The following is a 22223-nucleotide window of genomic DNA, read 5'->3' as shown; positions in this document are numbered from 1 at the left end:
GAGTTAAGCTGCTGGGGAAGGGGGTAAAGTTTAGAATGCGGGGGGTGGGTTAGGGTTAGGCTGTGGGGGGAGAGGGTTAGAGCTAGGCTGCAGGAAGAGGGGGTTAGGTTTAGATGGCACCGGGTAGAGTTAGGGTTAAGCTGCGGTAAGGGGGGGTAGATTTAGACTGCGAGAAGGGAGGGTAAGGTGTGTAAGGGAAAGGTTAACATACTTACCCGACCCCTGGAATCTAACCATCAGGGTGCCGTGGTCGGTCTTCTGACTGCCGGCATCCTGACCGCCAGCATATCAGCCGCAACCCTTAGGACCTTTTGGACCATATATTCTGGCAAGTTTGACTGAATATATAGAAACTGAGATTTCTGGCAATTTTTGGATTATTTTAAATTAATGCAATATGGTCAAAACGGTTGTTTCTACACACTACTACTAAACAGTCCAATAAACTAATATATTGGTAATTCAGGTACTGAACTTAGTGTCTTTGTCCACATAGCTTGATGACACCTGTTCCAAATGATCTACAGTACCTGTCTTAGTATGCACATGCAGACATTTAATGCTGTGCATAGACTTTTACTGGACTACCTGTGCTTATTGCCCATACTCTCTTCCTTGAGAATACAGGTGGAAAAAAAAAGATTGTAAAAATGACCCTCCTTTTTATCTTGGAAAATTATTGTCCTTTAAAATGATGTGCAAGCCTGATTTTTTAAATAGTCATAAACATTCACAGATTTTCAAATCAGTGCTAGATACTATAATATTTTGAATGTAGCTAGCAAAGTAGATTACAGTAACACAATAATGTGGATGTCAATAAATGGCTTGGTGCACTGTTAGAGAGCAGACTCATTTCTCAATCTTCCTAGAACAACATTAACATTAGTGTCAAAATAGCAGATTTTTCTCGGTGAGCCAACTTCTTGGAAGTAAAATGAGATACCTAAAAATGGATGCAACATTCATCATTAATAATTGAACTGCCAATGATTGCACATTTTACTCTGTTAATGAATAACCATATGAACAATGACAGTGGGATGTTGGTTTGTTTATAATCTGTAAAGTTGCAGGGAACTGCACTGTAACGCAACACATCTGTTTTTTAATACATACTGTAGATTACTGTATATTTTATTAGAAAATATCTAACACTATAATCCCAGACAGAGAAACAGCATACAAGTGTGCACTGTTTACAATCAAATAAGAAAATAGAACAGGTCAAAAATGCTTGATGTATATTGTGGGCCACCCACAAGGTTCTAAGTAATACTATATGACTAACCACTTAGCTCAAAGGTTTCCAAATGTGGTCCTCAAGGCATCCTAATGGTCAAGGTTTTAAAGATATCCATTGCTCAGCACAGATGGTTAAATCAATTTGACTGAGGTCTAATTAACTCACCTGTGGCCAAGCATGGATGTACCTAGAACCTGGACTGTTAGGGTGCATTGAGGATTGCATTTGGGAACCTCTGACCTAGCTGTTTTCTTATGTCTACTACCATCTAAATATAAAATAGGGACAAAATAGACAATTATATGAGGAATTTATGGAAGATAGATTAGGATATGAAGAGATGGGGTTTAGTAACAGCTTCATTCACAATACATTTAAATGGTAATAAATAAGTTTTGATCTACAAATGTGTCCTCCCTGATCATTGCGGCAGTCACATTAAACAGCCCTTCTAGTCACCCCTAGTCATTTACTAACACCGTCCATCTTTTCAAGCATTTTTCCCGTTATGCAAAGAAGACGCACAAGCAGACTTTGCTAATATTTTCCTGGTAAACACTGTAACATAGAATTTCGTATGCAGATACAGCTGCAGGCACACACAGAATAAAATACCGTTGAATGTCATTATAATCAGCAAAGTCTGCTTTTGCATCTTATTCATATAGCAATGCTAATTAGATGCATTTGTGGGAAAAAGACAATTTGTGCCAGTTAAGTCGAACTGGAGCTGGTGACTCTCATGCGCCCTGTGTGCCGCAACTCATTACGTACGGAGGCTAGATGAGGAAGGACACATCTTTTTACAGTATGCATTTTAATTAGGCAGGCTGAGGCTTGGTTTTAACCATAAGTGTTTGGAGTTCAAAGTTTTGAAAGGGGCAATCACTTACAAGGCATGGTTTTGCCTTGTAAGTGATGTCCCTTTAAAAAAAAGTCCAAGATCGACCGGCATCCTGCAGCTTCGACATTCTCGGACTCAATTACATCCCACCTCTGGACAGGCAGCTTGAAGGGTAGATCGTATTGTCATGTTGTTAACAGTAATATACTGTATGTGTCACATAGATAGTGTTTTATTAGTGAGAGGATATATTGCACAGTTTATGAATGACTGATATTGAGATGGAATATCAGGATGACTTTCAGTAGAGTGGGCAACACAGATAAAGAGTTCTGACAAAGCGTCTGGTCTATAGGGGGTTCATAAACTGATAGAACCTGCCATGGATACAGGTACAGTACTACTGAATTTACTAAAGGTTGTTTTGACCTGCGCAACAAAACCTTATATGATCTTATTTGAATAAAAAACAGAAAAGCCCCAAAATTGCTAACCTCTATAGCAGTGGGAAATGACAAGCACTAGCTTAATGAGCAAAGGGCTGAAATCACTAGCTAAGACAGGGATGCTAAAAAAAAATGCAGACTGCCCCTAGGAAGAACAAGCTCCATGCTAATGGCACACATCTTTTCCCCATACTCCTTGGGCTTTGGGTGTGGTGTTAATACATATAGTTGAATGATAGAATATAATCGTACGTTACTGCCACACTGTCATTGCCAATAAATTAAATGGCTGTCAGAGGAATGTATTGGGGTGCCGTGATTTGTCACAGTGTGGAGTGGAAAGAGTCATGATCTGATCAATTTGAGTGCCCCACTGTATTTCTATGGCAGTGACCCGCAGTTAACTGTAATTTTCAGTAAGACCTTGTTAGAGGTACAGTAGTATTGCGCAACTTACCGATTTTAAAAATCTCCTCTGAGGGAAGCTGGAAGAGGAGATGCCAGTGGCAGCTTATGGGAGCAGGGCCTGACTATTTGTGTTAATAGGCCCCACCGATTTGTTGAAAAATATTGTGAATCACATGTGTAAGAAGAGGGGGTGCAACACATGAAGCAATTCATGAAATGATGCAATTCATCATATTGGTATGCACTGTACTGTCCCTGTCACCTCTGTCCTGGTCCTATCACCTCTGTCCTGTCCCTAACACTCCACTCTCCTGTCCCCTCTGTTCTCTCCTGGCCCTGTCACCCCTATCCTTTTCCTGTCCCATCTTTCTTAGTCCTGTCAACTCTATCCTGGCGCCATTGTACTGTCCCTGTCATCTGTGTCTTGGCCCTGTCACCTCTGTTCTGGTCCTGTAGCACATCTCTCCTGTCCCCTCTGTTATGTCCTGGCCCTGTCACCGATGTTCTTTTCCGGCAGGGGCATCAGAATATTTATTGGTTGGGGGGGCAAGATAGATCCTCATTTTGCCTGCCCTGGGGGCTGAACCACCTGGGAGGAGTAGGCAGTACTACAGAGAGGAAACGAAGGGTGCACTATGGTAGGGATGGGAGGAGGCCGAACCATGTAAATGGAGGCCGGAAGTCCCACTGATGGAGGAATTGCAATGGGGTAAGGATGAGCCTGGGACTGCAGCATTGCAGCCAGCAAGCACAGCTGGGACCTCCGGGGAGCAGGAGGGGCTGCACATACAGATGTGTACTGTTACATCTTTGCTCCGTTCACTACAAGTCGTGTTACACATACTGTAACAGGTGTGTGGTGTGTCTTTTTTTTTTTGCTTTTTTTTTCACAAAATTGCATCTTAGTCAGAAAGTAATGCAATAGGATGAACAATCAGCTTCTGCTGAGTAAAATGATATGTGCCATGCCTACATTTTGTGTGTGACTGATACCGTATTTGCATACAAAATGCTACGCTACAGTGTTTTCCTGGAAAACAGTTTAGCAGCTTAATTCACAATACAATACAATATGTTTCCTGGAAAACACTGTAATGTGACATTTTGGAAGCAGATGTTTCCTGGAAAATACTGTAATGTGGTATTTTGGAAACAGATACAGCTGTAATCACACACAGATTATAGGCATGCTGCATATTATTTTAATTCAACAGGATCGTCTGTTTTATTGTATTATTTTGCGACTATGATGCATTTTTGCGGAAAAAAGATGCTCTGCATTAACTAGTCCCATCTCGGTATGGCGTGACTTGAAGGGCTGTTTAGCGTGACTGCAGCAAGGATGTAAGAGGACACATGTGTAGTGTAATAAAGCATGCTGCAGTTGCTTGGTCCCGGCACTACATGGAGGTTGTGATGTGTGGTCTTTCAACTGACTGCACAATGCTCCTCCTGTACATTGGCACCTCTCATGTTTGAGAGGGGTGAGCTGCCCTTTTGACCCTCCCATTCCAGCGCCTCTATTTTCCTGTTCTTTCTGTCTTAATCCTGTCACCTCTGTCCTGGTCCCACTGTCCTGGTCCTATCCCTTTCACCGCTGTCCTGGCCCTGTTCCTGTCACTTTTATTCTGTGTCTTTCATCTTTGTCCTGTCCCCTTTGTCCTGTGCCTGTCATCTCTGTACTGTGAGTTACAAAGTTAAGAAGTATCTATTTTTGGCTAACCCTGTTTCACAGTGTGGGAGGGGCACCAATTTTCCTTCTGACACAGGGTAACAAAATGTCTAGTTACGGCACTGTAAGCATGGTTCTGAAATCTATAGTTGAATTGCATCTGCATTGAGATTCTTGATGACAACTTTGTTTCCGATGACCTGTTTCCATGACTTGACGTTAAAACCAAAGACCTCAACAAATTGGTGATGAATTTCAGCTGCTGATGTACCCTTTAGACACTGAAATCTGATCACACTAAGCTCCTCATTACTTGATTTTGTTTCCACCAGCCCTGCTCTCTTCCAATTGATCTTGGGACAGTATGACTGATATGAGGAGCTGTCTAATGGCTATGATGGGAAGCAGTGGTCTACCTGCTCTGGCCTGGTGGGAAATTAGGATGAAACAGAATATTTTACACATGAGTGGTCTTGTTACCTCACTTACTGAATCACCCTCGTACATCACTGAAGACCCTCAATTCTCATCAGAACTTTTGAAGCACACGTGTGGGGGGGGGGGAAGAAATAATAAAAAATGAACATTAAATAAAATCATTAAGTTAAATGCTTGAAGAATACTGTATTATCAAATATCTACTTACTGTTTTTAGAAAACAGTATAATGACTTTGTTACTGGAGAAGAGACTTTAGTACACTGTGAGGTGTCTGACTGGGAATCATTTACTATAAGGTGGAATGAAATATCACACCAATTATTTGGCTGTAGAAAGTGAGGGGGGACTGACTAAGATTGTGGCCAGCTTCCCAGTGATTGAATTACACATATTTGATCTCAGTTGCTTGCTTTGCTTGCTGTCATGCCAACATTCTAAAAAAAAAAATTAAATTGATTTTTGGACTTGTTATAACTGTAATAAAAAGCATGACAAAGCAAGTTTTACTTCTTTTAGTATTGGATGAGCCATATTTTTTCTTATTACTTTTAAAAGCAACATATGCCATGGTCACTTATAAAAAATACTTTTGATAGTTCATACTTCACTGAGGGCATAAAAAACAATACTAAACTGCATTGCAGTGGCATTAGTCCTGGACTAAATTATTGCAGTCATAGGAATAAGTACAGAAAAAAACGGCAGAAAGTAAACTAAACTTATTTTTTACCAGTTGAATATCAGTGCTTCACTACGGAATTTAAAGAATAATGCCAATCTTTGTCAAGCCGCACCTCTGGGCTTCCCCGGATTGATTCTGTCAAAATGCTGGTGCCAAGGAGAATAATCCGCCTCCCTCTCTGCCCCATCCCGCCTCTGATGCTGCCCTGCTCAGTGCAGTAAATGCTGGAATGACAGGTCAAGCTCCAGCTGCTGTATGTTAAATATGTAAGGTTTTCAGGCTGACTCTATTTCAAAGTGCCCTAGGTCTCCTTGCTTAGCTTCTCGCTCTAATTAGGGCTCCTCCTTTGAGGTAAAAGGTAAAGATTTTTGCACAACATTTAAGGTCACTGGGAGAGCTGTCGGTACCCTTTACACAGCAGATAATCAGTTGCTGACTATCAAGCTTTCCAGGAACAGAGCATTGTGTCCTCCACCCTACGTGACTTAGTATTGCTGACACCATGACTCTCCTCTGTGAGGGGGGAATTTCCAATAATCATCTCACCCTTTTTAACCCCTATGTGGGTGCAATTTTGAAAATCCCTTATTAGTGGGTGCCTGTGTCACAATGGCAGTATACATATATACTACATTTTTGCCCGTGGCTTCACCTGCGTGGAAATCTTAATGCAATAAGACTATTTTCATTGCGCCCATCTTCAAGTTTAAGTTTTGCTACCCAATTCCTAAAAGCATTAGCATGAAGATACATAGCCTATATGTTAATGGACAGTCCAAGGAACATATCAATTTTCAAAATGTGATCAGCTTAGCGAGCCCGAAAACTATGGATTTGATACTAATGTCTATCATTTTGGACATTGTATTTTTCACCCCTTCTCACCCCCCATGCTGATGGGGCTGAACTTGGACTTAAACGGCATCGGGAGTGTCACTATTCATCTCCGCGACACCGAAAACTATGGATTTTTACACTCTTCCCACCCACCCCAACCCTAGGGGTGCTAGGGGGTGTCTTACCCCCACAGTATTTTTTTCCAGATTGTACAGATGGAGCCACGCTTGTTGTGGCTCCGTCTGTGACAGCGTGCCTATCACCTAGAGCGTCCCCATCCACCCGGGCGCACGCGACCCCAACGGAGACGTACCCCTTTCACTCGAATGGAGAGTGTCTCCGTCCATGTGCCCGGACAGAGAGGCTCTGAATGGAAGCACTCCTGGCGTGACTAGGTGTACGGATTGCCTAGTCACGCCGGGAGTGCTCGTTTGTGATAGAGCCACCTCAGATGAGCGCGGCTCCATCTGTAAGTCATATGTGTACCACGTTTGGTGTAATTTGCTCCAGGCATTAGAGAATTATGCTGGAACACACATACACACATACTTACAACTATATATATATATATATATAATTAATAGTGTAATCACAAGGTTCTCAAACGTTGTCCTCAAGGAACCCCAATGGTCCATGTTTTAGGTATATCCATGGTTCAGCACAGTTGGCTAAATCAAATTGACAGAGGTGCTAATTTAGGGCCTTATTCAGCTTCAGCAGCAAAATCGCAATTTGGGCAATTATCGCCAGACTGCGCATGAGCTGCGAACGCTTAAGTAGCTCATAGATTTGGTTCATTTTATATCTTGTGTTGTGTGCATGTCTTTTCTACAGTACCATAGGTCAGCCACCAATGGCAAACCACCAAAACCACCAGTGACAAATCACCAGATGCTTTGCCACTAAAAGTTAAGGCTGCCAAAAGAGGAGAGCGAGTTCTGATTACCTGGACCCAGGCCTGTTGGACGAGCCCAGCTGGGGCCTGGGCCAGTTGCTGAAGGGAATGAATGTCCCCCTTTGAGGATGCGAAGTATTTTTTAGGCTTATTGCTTTAGGGAGGGAAGTAGCCTCCAAGTACCCGTGCCCCACTGATATCTCAACGGTCCTGCCTTGTCAGCCATGGCAGTAATTATGCAGACATCACTGTAGCTCCTCAAAGTTGAGCTACTTCTCCCAGTTTAACCATTTTTTACAAGTCCCCTGCTGCCAGCATAACGTTAATGAACAAGTTATAACATCATCTAGGGGGAGGGGGACCAACCTTTGGCGCTACTGGTTAATACTCAGAAATAGTGGTTTATTTACAATAGAACACAGTTTTCTGCAAAAAATATATATAGCGAAAGTCTTATTGTCAAATTGAGGTGTGTATAGTTATGCACAGTGTGTATATGGGTGTAATGGATATATACGGAGGCAATGGGATGTGTCTAGATATCAGCTTGTTTATTATGGTAATAATTCTTTAAAAAATGTTGACAATATTGATTTGAACCTTATTGCTTTAGCGCGCTCTTTGTATTACTAGCAAACAGTGAGAATTGAAATGACATATAATAAAATAAAAAGCTAAAATACATTGGTATTAAACATGTAATAAATAACACTTTGTATACAATTCTAAAAAATGATGGAGACCGGTCTCCTGCTCTTTATGGTATTGGTGGATTGTTATGTGTAAATTCCGGCAGGGCAGATTGTGTCTGCAAAAGGTCCGGTTTTTAGTAAGTTCCTGATAATCCGTGATTGCAGGTTGGAGTAACAGTACTTCGTTTTCAGGTGATAAAAGTTATTATTGATCGCTTACGTGTCTTCACCCTGTTCAGGGCTGGGAAGTCCGTGCGTGTCCAATGGTGCTGCAGGTGTCTTTCTCCGTAGCCGCGGTTTGTTACAGGCGCCTGTAACCCCGGTTCTCTTGGTGTTTCCTCGCCGGCGTCTTCCAGGAAGTCGGGATCTCCTGGACTTTCCTGGTAATGTATGATGGACTTATCATACATTACCAAGAAAGTCCAGGAACAGAGCATTTTCGCCCTCATGGAGAGGGTCAGGTAGTGCTTTGATATTTCACCCGAAACCCGGAGATCCCGACTTCCTGGAAGACGCCGGCGAGGAAACACCAAGAGAACCGGGGTTACAGGCGCCTGTAACAAACCGCGGCTACGGAGAAAGACACCTGCAGCACCATTGGACACGCACAGACTTCCCAGCCCTGAACAGGGTGAAGACACGTAAGCGATCAATAATAACTTTTATCACCTGAAAACGAAGTACTGTTACTCCAACCTGCAATCACGGATTATCAGGAACTTACTAAAAACCGGACCTTTTGCGGACACAATCTGCCCTGCCGGAATTTACACATAACAATCCACCAATACCATAAAGAGCAGGAGACCGGTTTCCATCATTTTTTAGAATTGTATACAAAGTGTTATTTATTACATGTTTAATACCAATGTATTTTAGCTTTTTATTTTATTATATGTCATTTCAATTCTCACTGTTTGCTAGTAATACAAAGAGCGCGCTAAAGCAATAAGGTTCAAATCAATATTGTCAAAAAATTTTAAAGAATTATTACCATAATAAACAAGCTGATATCTAGACACATCCCATTGCCTCCGTATATATCCATTACACCCATATACACACTGTGCATAACTATACACACCTCAATTTGACAATAAGACTTTCGCTATATATATTTTTTGCAGAAAACTGTGTTCTATTGTAAATAAACCACTATTTCTGAGTATTAACCAGTAGCGCCAAAGGTTGGTCCCCCTCCCCCTAGATTTCGTAAAACAAGGAAACAACCGAAAAGAGTTTCCTATTCTAACCTGGGCTGCTCGGATACTCAAATACACAAGTAAACATTTTAAGTAACGCAGAGCACACCCCCAGCTACACAGAAAAGTTATAACATCAGTCAGGAAGGTGAAGATTTAAAAACGGCAACTTTAGTGGATCTAGTTGTGAAAACGATCAAAAGAAAAGAAAAAAACATAGTTGGGAAAACTATCAAAAGAAAAAACAATGTTATAAAAAAACGTTATATAGTATCTACAGTATATTTGAAATATTTTATATATGAAGGGTTATTTCCTAATAAAAATACACAGTATATTTATAATAGTTATATATCTAAATACTGCACATGCACCTACCTGTCTTTTCCTTTTTGTCTTCTCTGTTTCCATGTCTCCTGTGCAGTGAAAGTGGTGCAGGGTGATTAACCAGGAGTGTGTGAGGGATGAAAGGTGGCAGGTGGGGGATAACCTGGAAAAATGGAAGGGAAATGTTTTGATGAGGCAAGTGGCAACTTGATTTCACTGTCAATGAGACCAGTGTGGCAATATGGAAAGACAGATTGGATGTAAGGCAGGAAAGAGGGAGTGTGTGGTAGTTGGGGTGGCTGGCAGTTTGGAGGGTTATTGTGGTAGATGGTTTCTGGCAACAAGGAGGGTGAGTGCGTCATGTATGGTATCTGGCATAAAGGAGGATGTGTTGTAGATGGGATATCTGGCAGCATGGTAGGGGAGTGTGTATATATGAGTTAGCAATATGACTGACAAGGGGTTTATTGCCAATGGGGAGTGGGAACATCTAGTAACAGGGAAATTTATTTCCACAGGGGGAGGAGGTAATTATTCAATGGGAGACAATGAACACAGCTGGGGGATTGTAATGCGAGTGAGAAATCTATTGCCACTGGGGGTTATGTTGCAATAGGAACATGTAGATAGAAACTGGAGGGGTGCTAGACATTCCCGAGGCATATATATATTTTTTTTTAATATTTGGATACTATATTAAAATTTTTATTTAAATGCATGTGCTGAAGTTGAAGTTATGTATTCTGTAACATTTTCTTTAGGGATAGATTGATATACAGTATGATGCATGTCTTTAACGTGAAAAAGGTAATAAGTGCATTATATGTATGTGCTGAGTATTGGTGATGCAAATGGTGGGGTCAAAGTACAGACCTCCCCCCACCTAAACACATAACAAAGGGATGTTATTGTTTTTATTTTGTGCCAATTAATCTGTGTACAAAAATATAGATTTTATGAGAATATGTAGTGAGTTTGCAGGTAATACTTCTGTAGATTTTCTTCTTCAGTATACAGAAGTGATGGGATACCCAGTATGTTTCTAGTGCAGTATGTGTGGACTTCCAACCTCAAAAGATTGGCACATGACCCATAATTTCAAGTAAAATAAATAACTACAATATGCACCCATATGCTGCAATTACTTAAAATATGCTACACATGTCACTCCAAAATAACCCCACAAACAATCCCTTAGACGCTCAACTTGCCATAAAATTCCCTCACAGATCCTCATGAGTCTTCTGATCTCACATGTACTCTAATACAACCCTACTTGCCACTAAGACCTATGCACATATCATTCAGACATCCCCAAATGCCACTCAGATCCCTTTACATGCCCCCCATGCTACCTAGACCTCACCACATACCACTTAGACCTTTCATATGATCCTCATAAGTCCCAAAATCTAGCCCACATGCCACTTATACCTCTTCCACATGCCATTCACGCATCCCCAAATACCTATACACATCCCCAAATATCTATAAAAACGTAATTGGACAGCCAGAGCCTGAATGTGGGCCCAAAGTGAATGAAAACCATTATAACAACTCTGTGCTAGTACTTCTTTGAACACTATTAAATTCTGGACTTTATAGAATAGCAGGATCTGCTCTAGATAAATTAGTAAAGTTTAGTTAGGACACTACTTTAATCGAAGGAAAAAAATATTAGTAACACAACATAATATTTTGGGGGACATATTCCCAATAACATACAAATAAACAGGTTGCATAATATTCAAAATAAATAGCATAAAACAAAAGTTCAAATCTCATTATACATGGCAAAGTATATTTAATTTGTGCAATTTGTAAAAAGATTCAGACTGCACTAGAGCCTGTGGAGAAAGAAAATGTGTTGCCATTAGCAACTTAATAGACAGTACCACAAGATAAACTAGCAAGTCTCAGAACACAATGTTCTGCTTAAAAAAATAACCAATTTAATAAATGCAACAAATTCAATGAATGAAAAACAGACAAAAGTTAAAAAGTAGAAAATACTTGGCAAGAGAAATTTAAAACTTTTAATGTAAAACATTCATTAAAATGTTTTGTTTTTATTCATTTCATGCTTAAGTATACTTTTCTACAATATTAATTTTTTCATACTGTATATCATCTTTTATACCCTATTATGAGAGGAATACAATCAAACCCAAATTGTTTGGGTTTTTTTAGTACCAGTTTTTCTGGCTATCCAATTAACCCCCATTTTTTATGCCCGAAAAATGTAAAATTTTCATGCAAAAACACATAGGATCTGCAAGACCTATGTGTTTTTTCGGACCACGATTGGGAAAAAAATACATGCTTATCGCGAATTTGGTTTTGCCTGCCAACAAAATCACCAATAAGTGATGGCTTCGAGGCTAATTGGATAGCCCCGGGTGGGTAAATTAGCCACAGTAAAGAGAGGTACACACGGAGCGATGTTCACTTAATTTCTAAGCAATCTAACTAGATTGCTTAGAAATTAAGAACACATCCCTCCATGAGTAGGGGTGCCGGAGACAGCGACCTGCTAGATTGTGCCTGCATGCAGGTGCTAGATTGGCCTGCATGCAGGCACAATCTAGCAGGTTGCTCATTTCACCGCTGGGTGAAATGAGCACCCACCCTGTCCCCTTGCTCAGCACACATTGCTCTGTGCTGAGCGGGTGGAGAGATGTGTGCTGAGCGGTCTGTGCTAGATAACTCAGCACACATCTCTGATCACATCTACCCATGTGTACTAGGCTTAAATTACCGCAGCTAATTGGATACTGCCCTATGGGCCTAATTCAGCATGCATAATTTTTCAGAGAAATTGCACTTTTCTGCAGTAGAAAGGTGCCGCCAGACAGGAAGAAAAAATGCCCCATTCAAAATTGCTAATGCATCACATATTGCTATCCACTCGCAGATGCAGATACGCAATTCCCGGAAAATAAAATAATTTTTGACGTATGAGCAAATATGAGTAGGTCTGAGGCTGCCAGTAATCTGTGGCTGAGACGGCCTGGAAGTGGTATGCGCTGATGTTAGAGACCCTCCCCAAAAATGCCTGGGCACGCCTGCGTTTTTTCTAACACACCCAAAAAATGGCAGGTTTCCGCCCAGTAATGGCGGATTCCTTTCAGTTAAAAAGTGGCTACATTGCGATTATGATCTGTATGCAATTTCTGTCGATGTTACCACTCACACGAACGCAATGTGAATGCTACCATGCGCAGTCATTCGATAATTGCTTAATTTGCGATTTCTCTGAATAGCGATCCATGCTGAATTAGGCACTATGGGCCTAATCAGAGTTGATCGTAGCAGCAAATTTGTTAGCAGTTGGGCAAAACCATGTGCACTGCAGGTGGGGCATATGTAACGTGCAGAGAGAGTTAGATTTGGGTGGGGTGTGTTCAAACTGAAATCTAAATTGCAGTGTAAAAATAAAGCAGCCAGTATTTACCCTGCACAGAAACAAAATAACCTACCCAAATCTAATTCTCTCTGCAAATGTTATATCTGCCACACCTGTAGTCAGGGCCGGTGCAAGGGTGTTCGGCCCCCTGCAAACTATAAATTTGTGCCCTCCCTCCCATACTCAATAAAGGGACAGTCCATGCCAAAGTCGCTCGCCGCGAATGGGTGGGGCAATGCCACACAATAGTACCAATTGCAAAACTGCTAATGATAAAATCACATGCTGGGTGCTGGCCAGCACAGGGCTGATTTGTGGATGCCCCCTGCCTCTGCAGCCAGGCAGCAAAGGCAGGCGCAGAGCTGCACCAAACACGCCTCCGTTTCCCACGCCCGTCAAAATGCGCGCCACCTCCCCTGCAATGCCACTTTGCTGCACCGTACCAGTGGCGCACCCAGGGGGGTTTCCGAGCACCTAGAAACCCCCCTCCACTAAAAAAATTTTTTTTTTTTTTTTTTTTGCTGCATGAGTATTATTAATGGCTGTCTAGCGTCCTCTGCAGCCTGCTGTCTTCCTGGTGGCACTTGTAAGTGCAATAAAAGTTTACTTTATTTTAATTATAGTACATATATATATATATCCATGTGCATACATATATACACATGTATATACATACATACATATAAACACACACACACACACACACACACACATACACATGATATATATATATATACATGTGTATATATATGTGTACTGTATGTGTGTGTACATATATATATATATATATATATATATATGTATGCATGTTTAATATGCTATGTATATGTGTATATGTATGTATGTGTGTGTGTGTGTATGTATATATATATATATATATGTGTGTGTGTGTAGATATATGTATATATATATATAAACACACACACAGACACACTAGTTTTACGGACCCAGCATATACTGGGTCACCTCAGTCCCCACCCCCGTGATTGGCTCCGCCCAGTTCTGGAAACCCCCCCATGCAAATCCTGCGTTTGCCACTGTGTACCACCTAGCAAATACCTATACCTGTCAATCAGGCAGAGGCATTCACATAACTGAGATGCGATCGCATCTCCCCACCCACGTAGAGTAGGTCCTCTGAGTGTGCCCTGCGGGGGAAAGAGGGGAGATGCGATCGCATTTCACTAGCGACTGCTACTGAATACCCCCCTTAGTTGTCTTGCCTTGTCTCACTTTATCCCCTCTACAATAAAATAATTGTGGCAGGTGGCAGCTGGGAGTGCAATGCTTAACTTACCTTTCTGTCAGAAGCGGACCTGCTTTGCCTCCGATGTGCGCGGCATCACTGGTATATGTGCTGGAGCTCCCTTTCTGCTGGGTAGGGGCTTGGAGCCTCTTCTCGCAATATAGATGGACCGCTCTAATAGCTGTGCCAGTCAAAAGACTGCCTGTAATGCAAGAATGCTGTGATGGGTAACATTCTTAGGGGGATAGGGCTACAGATGACCCCACAGAAAATCTTCCCACTATAGGTGACCTGCCAGTGCTCAAAGTGGCGGTATGCCATACCACTGTATACCGCCCCACTTTAAGCACTATATATATATATATATATATATAAATGAAAAGTTGTTCTGTCTTTCTATACAAATCCACAGTTTACAAGCGAAGATCATAACATTTTATATACAAATGTATTAAAACACGGCAGAGGCAACTAAAACAATTTGAAATCCCTAGCACCCCTAGGGGGGCAGACAGCAGCACAGAGTATATCAGGAGACAGCATAACTCCAGAATTGCTGGAGCAATGTACTCAGAAATTGGTACACGTATGCCTTACAATCTGAGAACAAACACTGTGTGGGGAAGACACCCCTAGCACCCCTAGGGGTGAGGCAGCAGCACTGAGTATTTCAGCAGACAGCATAACTCTGAAATGCCTGCATCAATTTACAACAAACTTGGTACACATATGACTTACACTCTCTGGAAACAAACACTGTGGGGGTTATATACCCTTAGCACCCCTAGGGGTGGGACATCAGCACAGAGTGTCAGCAGACACCAAAACTGTGGAAGGCCTGGAGCAATTTACACCAAATTTGGTACACATCTGACTTACAATCTGGGAACAAACTCTGTGGGGGTTAGACACCCCTAGCACCACTAGGGTTGGGACAGCAGCACAGAGTATTTCAGGAGACAGCATAACTCCCGAATGCCTGGACCAATTTACAACAAACTTGGTACACTCACATATGACTTACAAGCTGGGAACAAACACTGTGGGGGTAAGACAACCCTAGCACCCCTAGGAGTGTGGCAGCAGCACAGACTTTTTCAGCAGACAGTATAACTCTGGAATGCCTGAAGCAATTTACACCAGCCTTGGTACATATATGACTTACACTCTGGGAACAAACACTGTGGGGGTAACACACCACTAGCACCCTTAGGGGTAGGCCAGCAGCACAGACTATATCAGGACATGCATGATATGCCAGTGATGACAGGGCTGCATGTGACAGGGCCAGTGACATGATGTGAGGAGGGGAATGTAGATAGCACAAACCCACACACTGACAGTTATATAATGGAAGTAACACGGTCCCCCAGCAGCACAGAGTATATCAGGAGATACATAATGTGCTGTGCTATATAAGAAACTGTAAAAAACTCGATAATTTCACAGGGACACTGACATGATGTGAGGAGGGGAATGGAGGCAGCAGGAATCCACAGACTGGTAGAAAGAGCAGGGTCCCTTGGAGGACCAAAAAGGGTTCCACCCACAACACAAAGTTCGTCAGGGAAGCAAGATATGCCTATATACTAGATCTCCAACTAACGAAAATCAACGAACAACTATCATTCTCATTTACCAAAGCACGGGTAATCAGCTATCTACAATGTTATTTATAGTGTGTGTTTAATATTTAAATTTATTTTTCAGACATTCTTAAAATCCCGGACAATGCCGGGTACTCCAGCTAGTATATATATATATATATATATATATATACATACACACACACACACACACACACACACACACACACACACACATATATACATATAGTCATGCGATGGTTCCCTAGGATGGGACTGGCATATCCTTGTAGAAGAAACCAGGCAGCGGTTTTGATAAAATAAATTTTTTGTGTATTATGCTAAAAAAAAGAAAGCATAGTCGCTGACGATTCAACGCCAAGTAGGGCGCTTTTTCTCAAGGCGATGTGCCAGTCTCATCCCAGGGAACCATTGCATGACTACATTATCCATAATGAGGGCACCATGGCATTCATTTACAACAACAGTGGGTGCTCACTCACAATTATCTATCAGTCTATTATATATATATATATATATATATATATGCAAACCGAATTGAGGCGGCACTCAGAGACTTAGTAGAATGGTGAAACAGGCATCCGAGCAGGGATGCTGATTTTAATCGTGTAACGTTTCGGGGACGTATCCCCTTCCTCAGACAAAGACACAGTGTGTAAAGCAGATATATATACAATACATAATTAGTGCAACTTACCCCCCTTCCCCCGCTCGCAGCAGCGTGCATCGCGGTCCACCTGGCTTCCCCGTCCGGCACCTCCGGTCTCTGCGTCACCACAGTCCAGGAAGTGACGTGCGTGGGCTGGCCGGTTGCCACGACGACGCGCCGCAAGCTGTAATACAATAAGATGTACACAAATGTACAACATCTAAATATTAGACACGTATAATGCATATTTTAAAAAAACACATTGTGACAAATACCAAGACATGACATACATGGAGGCGCTGATACAAGCTCGAGTATGCCAATCACATGAAAAAGTGGCAAACAAAGTGATAACACACATACATTATACTCCTATAGTGCTTTACACACTGTGTCTTTGTCTGAGGAAGGGGATACGTCCCCGAAACGTTACACGATTAAAATCAGCATCCCTGCTCGGATGCCTGTTTCACCATTCTACTAAGTCTCTGAGTGCCGCCTCAATTCGGTTTGCATGTCTAGGTGGGCTGGTCCCACAGGGAAGGCACCTTAGCAGGTTATTGTGTACTGGAGTGCCGGAGCCGAGCGTTTGTATGTATATATATATATATATATATATATATATATATATATATATAATGGCAATCCACTCCCACATATATAGAGATATATTGTCTATAGACAAACAGATATGGATGGAAGATAGATAGACAGACAGGCAGGCAGACAGATGATAGAGACAGACAGACAGACAGACAGACAGATAGACAGATAGACAGATAGATAGATAGATAGATAGATAGATAGATAGATAGATAGATAGATACAGATAGATAGAAACAGACAGATAGAAACAGACAGATAGATAGATAGATAGATAGATAGATAGATAGATAGATAGATAGATAGATAGAAAAATAGATAGATAGAAAAATAGATAGATAGATAGATAGATAGATAGATAGATAGATAGATAGATAGATAGATAGATAGATAGATAGATAGATAGATAATCACACATAGAAAGAAAACTCACTTAGTTCCTCTGTAGGGTCCCGGGCAGTCTCTCTGATGATCAGGGCCCTGGCAGGTGAGATGACTCAGTGGAGATGGGGGCATCTAGTGGCTCCTGGCAGTACTGCAGTCAGCAGTAACTGCAGCTCTCTCTCTCCCGGAGCCAGCTTTTACTCATAAGTATGTCCGTCCCCCCACTCTTCATCCCTCCAGCGGCACAGGAGATCACATCAGTGGAGGGGCAGGGCTAGAAGATCCGCGATCATGCTGCCGGCACCGCTGCTTGTACAGTGTGAGAGGCACTGTGGCAGTCGGCAGCAGCAGCGCACAGCAGCAGAGATGCTTGGCGCCTACATGCTTTGCATCCCTTTGCTGAGCGTGTTCCGCCGGCTCTGCCTGTAGTGCACATGGTTTTGCCCAACTGCTAACAAATTTGCTGCTGCGATCAACTCTGAATTACCCCTTAGGTCTTAAATACAGATTACAGATTAAAGCTAGATCATTACATTTTATAGTTACACTATTACTAAAATAATAAATATCTATACCTGCTGCTGTGTATGACTGGTATGATAATCATAGGAAACACTTTTGCATTCTTTATATAGGTCTTTATATGTGTTCTGGTTGTTTCTCACTGCATCCACACTTTCAGTTTAATGCTATGAAAAAAAAAAAATAATAATAATAATAATAATAATACTTTTGTAATGTGCTCATTGTCATTAGTTGATCTATGATCCTTTTGGCTAGCAATCTTTAGCTTTTGTTGATGTTCATCATAATCAGGGCCGGATTAACAATGGGGCGGATGGAGCTGCAGCTCCAGGCCTCCCCATGAAAATAGGCCCAAGGAGACTGACAGTGGTGACAGGAAAAAACTTTTTCCTGTCACAAGCTGTCAGCGGTCGTCATACTCCACTCTGCCACAGTGGCGGACTCTGGGTTGAGGGGGGGGGCACCCAGGCACGTGTCCCCTCCGTGTCATTTAGGAGATTTTTTTTTTGCAGGCAGATGCACGGCCCGCACCAGCATGAGGCTCCTCCCCCGTTCATCTAGGGTTCATTCTAGCCAAGCTCCGCCTCCAGCTTTCAGATCCAGGCTGGAGCCGGGCTAGGAATCACAGGGGCTGGTTGGGTCAGGGGCACGCCGGGTAGCCATCTGACAATCCCCCCCTAAGACTGCTATATGTCACATATTGATGGCCATCCGCAGCCACATGCGCATGGCTGGCTGCGGACGAGAGGCACTCGTACCCGGACGTTATGTTTGTGTTGTGGCTGAGCAGCCCCGTCTCCCTTATCTCCACTCTTCCAGTGTTCTCAGTGTCATGTCAGTCCAGGCTGCCGGGGGAGCTGGTGAAGGCGCAGGGGCGTTTATTACAAGGTAATTTTATTGTTTGCTGGCGTTGCCTGTGATGAGGACACTGTGGATAAGTACTGTGATGTGGTAGAAAATATTGAAGGGAGGTTACCAATGTAAGGTTAATGTTGTGGGGTGGGGGTTGCTGTGAAAGGACAAAATGGGGGGGGGGCTGTACCTGTGCCCATACCTGCCTGCACAGACTCTCTCACCATGTCCCCTACCAGACCTGTCCCCTCACCCTGTCCCCTACCAAACCTGTCCCTGCACCATCACCCTGTCCCCTACCAGACCTGTCCCCGCACCCTCACCCTGTCCCCTACTAGACCTGTCCCCGCACCCGCACCCTGTCCCCTACCAGACCTGTCCCCGCACCCTCACCCTGTCCCCTACCAGACCTGTCCCCTCATCCTATCCCCTACCAGACCTGTCCCTGCACCCTGTCCCCTACCAGACCAATCCCCGCACCCTCACCCTGTCCCCTACCAGACATGTCCCTGCACCCTCACCCTGTCCCCTACCAGACCTATCCCCACAGCCTCACCCTGTCCCCTACTAGACCTATCCCCACACCCTGACCCTGTCCCCTACCAGACCTATCCCCGCACCCTCACCCTGTCCCCTACCAGACATGACCCTGCACCCTCACCCTGTCCCCTACCAGACCTGTCCCTGCACCATCACCCTGTCCCCTACCAGACCTGTCCCTTCACCCTGTCCCCTATCAGACCTGTCCCTGCACCCTCACCCTGTCCCCTACCAGACCTATCCCCGCACCTTCACCCTGTCCCCTACCAGACCTATCCCCGCACCCTCGCCCTGTCCCCTACCAGACCTATCCCCGCACCCTTACCCTGTCACACACCAGACCTGTCCCTCCACACTCGCTCTGTCACCCACCAGACCTGTCCCCGCACACTAATCCTTTGAGCTCAGAAAAGGCAGCCCCGGGACTTAGCAGCAAGGAGAAGTTCCAGCAGGCAAAGCAGAGCAGCTGGCAAGAGTTCTGCCAAGGAACCAATGGGCAGTGCTTAAACTACACTGGCAAAGGAACCACCTGCCAGGACATTTGAGTTTGCCCTGCCCGCCACTGTGATTGATGCTCATCCTCTTTTCTTTACCTGTTCCCATCACCACCACCACGCTCTTTTTCATCCCCCCCCCCCCCCCGCCTAATCCTGCAAGTTCTTGACTCCTCACTTTGTCTGTCTGTAAGAGCCATTTTGGCACATGCCCTCCCTCCCATTTTGCATGCATTCAGGAGGACAGGCTCTCCGAAATTAATACTATATATATTATATGAAGAGGTCACAGCACCTTCCTCTTCATTCCGCCCCCTGAAAATCCTGACGGTTGGCATGCCAGCCAACAGGGACTATTCCCACTTGTGGGTGTCCATGACACCCATAGAGTGAGAATAGAACCTGTGGTGACCACAGCAAGCCTGCACGGGGTGACTTGCGCTGCACGGCATACCGCTGCCGGGATGCGGGTCACGCATACCCAACCCATATATATATATATATATATATATATAATTTATTTTTTTTTTCTTCTGTACCATCTCAGAGTAATGACACGAGATGTTCACACCATACACTATCACCCCAGTCTGCCCTCCCCTCCTTTCCCTACCCTCGACTGGTGGGCCATCCTTTTTTCCCTCCCCTCACACTATTTTTTAAGGCCAGGCTCCTCTTCTAGGTCTGTCCCATCTCCCTAGCTAGCTATATATATATATATATATATATATATAATTCGTTCAAACTGGGTGGCACTCACGAGGAATTTTAACAACGAAATAAATCACAAAAGAGACCAAGCTCTGGTAACGTTTCAGCTATATTCTAGCTTTCGTCAGACCAAACACATGTATACATTGAGCAAACATTTATACCTTACCCCACACCTAATAAACACTCCTCCCTGGTCCGGTGCGCTGGCGGGTAAAGATGATGTTGTCTCACCTCAGCCGCGCGTCTTTGTCCCACCTACTGCCTCGCGTTGTTTACTACCCACAATCCTACGCGCCAGCAGCGGCCGAATGACGTCATCACGTCCCGGCTGAGGGACACGTTCACTCCTCCTGCCCGGCCTCGGTCAACAGATAAACAAATATGACATTGTGTATTATGTCAACATAACCCAAACTGGATTCCGCATAGATGACACCACTATGCTGGTATCTTAGAACAGTTTATATACTGTGTATGTTGTTTTTCTTATGCTTTGAAAGCCTCATCATTCTGTTGACTTAAGTTGTAAATCAATAGCATTTTTTGTGTTCATTTTTTGTGAATCAGAAGCCAGTCACCTCAGTTGGCAAATATGTGCCAGGGAAGTCATCACTAAAAATGCAATAAAATAGGTCCCATTGAAGTCCATGGGGAGGTGCTGATTGTCTGAGAAACAGTGACTCACAGCCAATCAGTGGCCTGTTACTATAGTAGCTGTCGGCCATAAAAATGATGGCCATATAGCACTTTCTCAATACACTGGATTGGATTGCTTTTTTTTTTTTCCTTTACCTGGGATGCCTACTGGAGAAGTGGTCTGAGCAGCTCCTACTGGACAAGGGGTAGGTGAGTATAGAGTGTGAATATGAGTGTGTGTATTCAAGTTGTACTTTCTAGTGTGTGTGTGTGTGTGTGTGTGTGTGTGTGTGTGTGTGTGTGTGTGTGTGTGTGTGTGTGTGTGTGTGTGTGTGTGTGTGTGTGTGTGTGTGTGTGTGTGTGTGTGTGTGTACTGTGGTCATTTTAACATTTATTTTACAAGGGGAATAAAGGTACCAGTGGGCCCTTAATGCCCTACATGCGGGTACTTGTTTCTCCAAGTACCTGCATGCAAGGTAGGTATGCTGAGACCTGGCCAATATTATCTTTAACTGAAAGCTATCAACCTCACACCCACCACCCAGGGGTCCGGAGGATAGCACCGGGCTTCAGTCCTGACCTGGGAAGGAGTTGGGGAGACCCTTCATTGGGGGGGTCCCCACTTCCCAGGATTTCCAGGCTTAGGCTGACTAGTTGGGGGGTGATGCTTTGGCCAGCAGACCCCATCAAGTTTTGGCATTAACCCTTTGCTAGTGAAGCACAGTGCTGGTTCTAGAAATATGGGGGACCCCTATGCAATTTTTCCCCACACTAATTTAGAACCAGGGTTGGACCCAAGAGCCTGGTGTTGGTTCAAGAAATACAGGGGACCCCTATGCATTTGTCCTGAGTATTTTTTAAAACCAGGGCAACTCA

The 22223-nt window shown here is 43.4% G+C and overlaps 2 protein-coding genes across 4 annotated transcripts in view; one reads left to right on the top strand and one right to left on the bottom strand.

Moving 5' to 3' along the window:
* The window catches only part of DOK6 (docking protein 6), a 799313-nt gene that overhangs the window by 726270 nt on the left and 50820 nt on the right, over nucleotides 1-22223 (top strand). The window lies entirely within an intron of this gene.
* The window catches only part of LOC134928712 (uncharacterized), a 53632-nt gene continuing 36709 nt past the window's right edge, over nucleotides 5301-22223 (bottom strand). The window contains exons 3-6 of the mRNA XM_063924726.1: nucleotides 16648-16783; nucleotides 14395-14545; nucleotides 9743-9854; nucleotides 5301-5490 (exon numbers count right to left, since the gene is read on the bottom strand). Of these exons, the coding sequence (XP_063780796.1) occupies nucleotides 5455-5490; nucleotides 9743-9854; nucleotides 14395-14545; nucleotides 16648-16783 (435 nt within the window). The 3' untranslated portion in view covers nucleotides 5301-5454. The remainder of the gene's footprint in view (nucleotides 5491-9742; nucleotides 9855-14394; nucleotides 14546-16647; nucleotides 16784-22223) is intronic.

This window comes from Pseudophryne corroboree, chromosome 5, assembly GCF_028390025.1.
Source record: "Pseudophryne corroboree isolate aPseCor3 chromosome 5, aPseCor3.hap2, whole genome shotgun sequence".
Taxonomy (NCBI): domain Eukaryota; kingdom Metazoa; phylum Chordata; class Amphibia; order Anura; family Myobatrachidae; genus Pseudophryne; species Pseudophryne corroboree.
This window is presented reverse-complemented; position numbering and strand designations above follow the sequence as displayed.